The sequence below is a fragment of the Penaeus vannamei genome, chromosome 26, assembly GCF_042767895.1.
Source record: "Penaeus vannamei isolate JL-2024 chromosome 26, ASM4276789v1, whole genome shotgun sequence".
NCBI classification, from domain to species: Eukaryota; Metazoa; Arthropoda; class Malacostraca; order Decapoda; family Penaeidae; genus Penaeus; species Penaeus vannamei.
In genome coordinates, this window is record NC_091574.1 from 23122777 (window position 1) to 23130276 (window position 7500).

General features: G+C 38.8%; 1 protein-coding gene across 2 annotated transcripts in view; it reads left to right on the forward strand.

The window, feature by feature from the left end:
* LOC113804517 (uncharacterized) overlaps window positions 1-7500 on the forward strand; it is a 30533-nt gene that overhangs the window by 22039 nt on the left and 994 nt on the right. Inside the window, exons 2-5 of one of the 2 annotated variants that reach the window (XR_011399645.1) lie at window positions 1-1290; window positions 2362-2413; window positions 3482-3616; window positions 4468-4606. The exon at window positions 1-1290 is cut by the window's left edge and continues 1369 nt beyond it. Coding sequence is in view for 1 of the 2 variants with exons in the window: in XM_070140180.1 (XP_069996281.1) it covers window positions 1-1290; window positions 3482-3616; window positions 4468-4698 (1656 nt within the window). In the remaining variant the exon portion in view is untranslated. Of the gene's footprint in view, window positions 1291-2361; window positions 2414-3481; window positions 3617-4467 lie in introns of both variants that reach the window. The other variant, XM_070140180.1, reaches the window with a different exon arrangement.

Sequence of the window (7500 nt, forward strand, 5' to 3'; positions counted from 1 at the left end):
GATAAACCCAAAGCAACACCAGTCTTAAAGATTTCCTTTGGCCCAGAAGGGAAAGGTACAGTACTGAAGATTCCTTCTAAGAGTACAGTTGTAACTATGAATACACCTGAAGTTGAGACAGAAGAGGAAATAAATAAGAAATACAAAGATATGAGTGCTAAGGCTGCAAAAAAGGCTCTGAAAAAAGCAAAAAAAGAAGCACAGAAAAAAGCACTGCTTGGAGGAGCTTCCCCAGCGTATATTATGGGGGGTATGTCACCAAGGTTTGGGGGTATGTCGCCTTTGAGATTGGGTGGAATGTCACCTGCTAGATTAGGTGGTTTCTCCCCTGCTAGATTTGGTGGTACTTCTCCAGCACGTTTTGGAGGTATGTCGCCTGCCAGGGCTGCTGCAGTGGACCTTTCAACCAGAGATCTACCCCCTAAGAAGCACAAACATAAAGTGAAGCATAAAAAGAAGCACAAGGATGAAAGAAGGCACAAAAGCCCAGAGGATAATAAGTCACAGTCAAAAGATAGTAAGGAGGACCTACCACACCTTCCAGACACTACAGAACATGATGTTCCAGTTGAAAACATTACACCAGACATACACTGGAACTCATCAGAAGTGAGAGAATCTCACTTAGATTCTTTACCGCATGCCGCACTGAATCAGATATCACACAGCTCTCAACCTGCATCCAACACAGGGGCTCCCATGCAGTCATCAAGACACAAACTCTCAATATCCATAAAGAGAGTCAGTAATGCCAGCTATGTGGCATGTGACTCCAGTCATTCTGATGGAGAGAGAACTGTCACACCAACTGTACCCAGTGGAAATGAAGATGATGTCATTGAGGAAGCTCAGGGAGTTGTGTATAGTGAACAAGAGAATAAAGATGAAAGACCAAAAGACATTTGTGAGAGTGTTGAATGTGAGAAGGATGTACCCTTAGAGTTGCCTTTGCCATTTGATGAAGGAAATGACAGTGCAGTTAAACCCACAGAAATGACCACACAGAGTTACCCGATGCTGACAGCACCAACATACTGTGTGGATACCCCAGAATCAATGATGCCTGGAAGTGATTCCCCAGGAAGTGATGAGGCTTGTAGTGGTGCAATCCCAGATTTCCCCTCCAGAGCACCAAACATAGATAGTTTAGAGGACCATCCCAGTGCTGCTCTGCTAATGAAGTTAAGCTGGCAGGAGGTGGAGAAATGTGAGCTTGATGAGGGCAGAATAATGAATGTTGGAGATGTTGTGTGGGGAAAGATCCATGGTTTCCCATGGTGGCCAGCTAAGGTATTCCATTGTTTCTATTTTGTTTAAATAATAAGTTAGTATAAAGATTATTCAGTTTTTGGCGTAGGTAACCTTAATTTTTTCTTCTCACATAAATAGATGTTTAGGATTGGAATATTTGAAATGATAGCTATCTAGAAAGAAGGAGAATAACTACATCAATTTAACCATATATTGCCTGATGTTATGAATTTGTCTTATAGATATCTGTTGGCTTTTAGTTGGACAGAAAAAAATTTAAATCCTCTCAGATCAGATAAATTTTCTGTCTCTCAGGGTAGGGCAACTTTCTGGTGATTATAGTTTATTCAGTCTGGATTTAGAGGAGGCCACTCTCCCTAGTGCCAAAGACAAAGAACATATTATCACACTGAATGTCATCACTTGATGTCTAACTCATAACTTAATCATAATGGGAATCCCTAGTACCATACCAAACCACATGTCAAGGTGCATGCAGAGTCAGCTGCTTGAGGGGAAAATCAGAACCATGGGAAATATCATTATCCTGCTCTCTATGGGCTTGACTATGGCATAAACAATTTTTTAGGTAATGAGACTAAAAAGAGGATTTAACCCACTAACGACGGGTGTCCCACATATGAGACACCAGAAAAAAATAAACATTGCCGGGCGTCCCGCTAATGTGACGTTGTATCGGGGCTCGCACTCCAACGCAGAGGGCTGCGGCGGGCGGGCAGGTGGAGTCCGGGGCAGCCCCGCCTGCCGATTTTGTAGCCACTGGAATCTTTTATTCTCGACTTCAAAATATACCGGCATAAATGGGTTAAGCCTCATTTGAGGTTCTCTTTCTCCTCAAAGAAAGCAGCCAGTGCCAATCAGACACAAAACCGTTAAGCTTACACAACTTACAGGATGCTTAATTGCACAGGATAATCTACCATCACATAAGATGCCATGGCAAACTATCCCTCCAGTCTATGATCATTAAAGAGATAAAGGTCCTGAAAAGTAAACATATCTCCTCAAGCTTTGTTTAAACCACAGCAAAAAGCATAAAGAGTAGATTAATTTTATGGTTCCTGTACTTCTGATTTTTCTTTTGAGCAGCAAACTCCCCTGCACACCAACACATGTGCCAGAGGTTTCCTTAGCAAAAAGGGTAAGCACATAATAATTCATACCAATGTTACTGTGCAAAAAAGAACATTTTGATGCCTTTAATCATTGCCTTTTTTTTTTGTATTGCAAATATTCTTTTATGCAATAGTCATTGTTCTTGTGGATAAAATGAAAGATACATAGAAGCAATAGTTATAGAATGAAAGCAGGAGCAATTATAAAGAATACCAAAAAAAAATTTCACCACTTTTCACTCATCACTCATGTTTTGACAAAAATGAAAATCTGACAATGATATAAGCCTGTTTGATCACTTATGCCTGTATTATTTGCTTAAGAATAATAGTTATGAATTGATGAATATATAAACTTTTGAAGAACCAAATACTGTTGCTTAAAGTATGGGTCAGATTTGGTATCAGTCCTTTGGATCGGGTGCTAATTATGATTTAAACTTCCTTATCATGATTTTGAGTATTAATGTAAGTTATGATGTACGAGATACTTTGTAAAAAGGAAATGTGTAATAATCAAATTGAGAGTCAAATATTAGTAACAATTAATTGTGGTACTTTTTAATGATTCTACCCTGATTGGGGCAGGGCCTCCTAAACATCCAGACAAATGTACTATAATTGAGCCTTTTGGGAGTTGGCAGTCATTGATGTGAAACCCTTTTTTTCTCCCTACTTTTCTTGATGAATTGTGACCATGACAGATTTTTCATCAGGATCGCAGTAATAAAACTGATTCACATGAATTAGTGAACAGTGTCACAAGTCACATGGTTTTAAAATGATAGATCTTTGTTAGGTCCAAATAGATTATTTAGGGTAGTAAAGAAAATTGTATGTAGTCCAGACAGGGTTAAATGTTACGTGCTTTATGGAGTAATGCATGGCTTTTTATCCCTCAATTTCTATAGTTAGATATTACTAATTTAATGAAATCGGGAATATGGAAAGAGAATTTATATCCTGGATATGAGTGAATGAGTAAGCATATGAATATGTTTTTAAGTAGGGGAATTTTATTGGCATGTGGGTAAGTGAATGTTATTAGTATGTTATGGTACAATAGTGAAAGGTAAATTTATATGTTTAAATAGGTCAAAGCCATTCGGGAATTACGTGAAGGTGGTGGAGACACGAAATGGCAACAAGCGCACGTCAGCTGGTATGGCTCCTCAACATCATCTCTCATGCCAGCTAACACTCTTCAGCCGTTCCTTCAGATGTTTAAGGTTGGTTAATGAGGCTGTATTTTAAAGTTTAGGTCAGATCAACCATAGATTTGTGAAATCCAGTGATTTTTAATGAAATTTGCCTATTGATGGACTCAATCCATACATGTTTGATGTTCGATGCGATGGATACCCACTCATCCATTGATGGATGAATGAAAAAAATTGCAAATGTTGAGAATCTATGGTATGCATGGTATGCATATATTTTCATTTCAAAGCATGAATATTATTATATTTGAATTATTCAGAATTATTCATATTTAGTTTTGCATCAATATGTACATATATATTTAAGCTAAAATACAAATAAAAAGTTAAAACAAAAGCATTGACCATGAATTCTCATTTGATTGATGAATATAAACAAACTACTTCATGTTGAAACTGTAGATCCCATGATTATTTGAAATGTGGAATTCTGAAGCTAGAGTAGTAAGAGATAGGGAGAAGATAGCGGGATCCACAGCAAGTTTCTGCGGTTGGTTCTCTCTCTCTCTCTCTCTCTCTCTCTCTCTCTCTCTCTCTCTCTCTCTCTCTCTCTCTCTCTCTCTCTCTCTCTCTCTCTCTCTCTCTCTCTCTCTCTCTCTCTCTCTCTCTCTCTCTCCTTCTCTCTCTCCTTCTCTCTCTCCCTCTCTCTCTCCTTCTCTCTCTCCTTCTCTCTCTCCCTCTCTCTCTCCTTCTCTCTCCCTCTCCCTCTCCCTCCCCCTCCCCCTCCTTCCCTCCATCCCTCCCTCCCTCCCTCCCTCCCTCCCTCCCTCTCCTCCCCCCCTTCCTTCCTCCAAATTTCTGTATGCAAAGCAATATGCAAAAAATATGTATGTGTACTAAGTTGAATATAACTATTCCAGATCCGCTATAATAAACGCAAAAGAGGACCGTATAGAGAAGCAATAAAACAGGCGACCTGTGAGGCAGAGCAGATAAGTTCTCTTGATCCGCAGCAAGATTTTCAGCACTGGCATCCTCCGCCACAGCAGACACCAATACAGACGCAGCCCATAACACAGCAGCAGCAACAGCACCAGACTCCAGAGAACCTCCTTGGTGCATCTCCCCGTGAAGTGGATGTTGTTAGCTGAAACACACATATACCAACATTGATGATTTGCCTGTCTCTTGATGTAATGTTATGTTTATTTATTTATTATTACTATTTTTATAATGAGGAGATACTTGATGAGTTATTTTTGCATTCCAGGGTGTTCCACTTCAGATGAAAGGGTTTCATTTTTCCATGTCTTGGAATTAGAGATTTGTCCTCCAGCATTTTTCTTCCTGTGTTGATCAGTCATTTAGAGTGTATTGCATTTCACTCCACCCTTTCAAATTTTGCACACTTGTAAACTTCCTGAGTGTTTTTGTAAAGAATTGGAACATAGCCTTGGTTCCAGCAGCCAGAGTTAGAGGTCAGCTGTGTTAATTGAGAGCTGTGAATTCTTCCCATACGTTAGTGCATCTATTATTCCTGTGATCATTTTCACTTTGTGCTTATACTTTTTGCTTGTTTGTTTTTCATGTCTTTTATATTATTTTTCATTTACACTTTTGAAGTCCTTTTCAGGAGCTTATGTACAGTATGTATATACAGAGGCCTTTTCATGATAACCTTGAAGAAAGAATCTGGGAATGTTATTACGTTAGCAGGGCAATTTCATTCTGCTTGCATTGCTAAGAAGAGAGAAGGTATGGAACCTAAGAGTATATTTTTTGTACACTTCCCCTGTAAAACACACACACAATCACACACACTCACACTCACACACCGACACACTCACACTTACTCTCACACACGCATGCACTCACTCACATGCACGCACTCACACACATGCACGCACTTACACACCGACACTCACACCCATATCCACATCCTCTCATGCCCACACACTCACACACTCACCCACCCACACACTCACCCACCCACACACTCACATACCCACACCCACCTACACACTCACTCTCACACATGCTCACACCTACACACTCACTCTCGCATGCACACGCACACACATGCCCACACTCACACACAAACCCACTCACCCACAAACATGTGGGACGGGTGTATGTGAACACACAATATGGCACTGGATATTGGCGCTATTGGCTGATTTTTTAACATGGTAAATAGTTATCATTATTCAGTTGTTGTTTTTTTATTATTATTACATTGTTATTTCTCCAACTTTCACTTTTATTCATTTGTTAGTCTACCATAATATATTTTTTTACATTCATTAAAAAGTTTACTGCATTTTTTCACTATCATTGTTATCATTATCATTGTACGAATTATATTTATCGTTCCAAAAGTTTTCATCATTTTTAGAACTAGCAATACCAACTACAGCATTATCACCATTAAGCATTCTTCCATTTTTGTTATTGTCATTATTGCTTGTTTTGAAATGAACTTCCTCCTTCTCCCACCTCTTCTCTTCCCCCTCCTCCTCGAGTTTAATTTTGAAAGATTGCAAAAACTAAGGTTTTCCCTCAAGAGACATGAATTTGTAGCTGTTAACAGTCAGATGGTGCGCAGATCTATTTGCCTTTTGAGTTTTTCCAGATTTGATGTCAGAAAAAACAGGTCTAGCATAATATGACATCTTTGGCTCTTCCGAACGTAGTACCCCTCTACGAAGTAATAATTTTCCTCAAAGTCCCCGTACCTAGTAGAAATAATGGATTTTCTATGATTTTTTTAATGCATAAAATTGAGCGAAGTAAAGTGAATCTAAAATTTCAAGTCAGTAGGTATTCATTAATATTAGACACAGTGCACCACGAAAATAATCAACTTTGATAAGTAACCAGACATATAAAAGATAGTAGTTATTTTTGTGTTGACCAGGTTATGCTACCATGCTTTACACCTTTGGCATCTTAGAAATGCCTCAATCACATTAAGGGGATTTTGTTAATTTCATAGAGCACTACAAGCCACATATTCAGCACTCAATCCTAGCAGCTAATTTTCCTCAGCAAACCTATATTTTACTTTTCTTGTCTTCGTCGATTTTTGGATAAGATTTTTTGTTTTCTATACTATGTTGATCCATGAATATTTTTTGATGCAATTGATGTGCTGAGTTACAGTGGTGGAGGGACCAGGGAGAGGAAAGGTGGCAAGCCGGAGGGCGAGAGGTGAAGGGCTAGCTGGGGGAAGTGTGCTGCTCAGACTTTCTTCATCTCTGCTCTTTACTCTACTCTTCTTTAGTAATTCAATGACGGTTGTGTTTTTGTGTTACTTTTTTCATTGTTGGTGGCATGGCTTGCATATTTGGAAAAAATGGCAAACTAAGAATGTATATTCAGTTATTAAACATTCTCTATTGGCAACTGAGAGTGACATGTATACACCCTCCCCTTTCAGTTATTTATTTTGCCAACTCTGGGAGATCTCCGTAAGGTTGCATTTCCCTTGACATGAACATGTAAACATGCACAGGTTGCTCTCCATGCTCCCTCCACACACAGATTGTTACCAGAAACGGCTTTCTCTCTCTCTTTTTATTTTGGTGTTTTGATTGCTACATATGTTATTTCGGATAGTTTTTGTGTAATACAAGTAGGGTTTTGAAATTTAGATTTTTCAGGCCAAAGTCATCAGTCTCCCTGTAATCATTAAGTAAAAGGATTAAAGTACTGAATCAATATTGAATACATGTTATTGATTTAAACATCAAGTATAATGAAGTTATACTAAAAATGATAGTGCTGACTAGACTGACAAGTAAGGATCATATGCTATTAAGAAGCATTTCTCATTGTGATGGAGAAGCAGAACCTGGAGATATGATACTCTGTAGAATCAGCCAGCTAGACAGTAGATGACAAAGGGATACAAGATGTTGGACTTGGTGATGTTACATGATTACAAAGGAGTT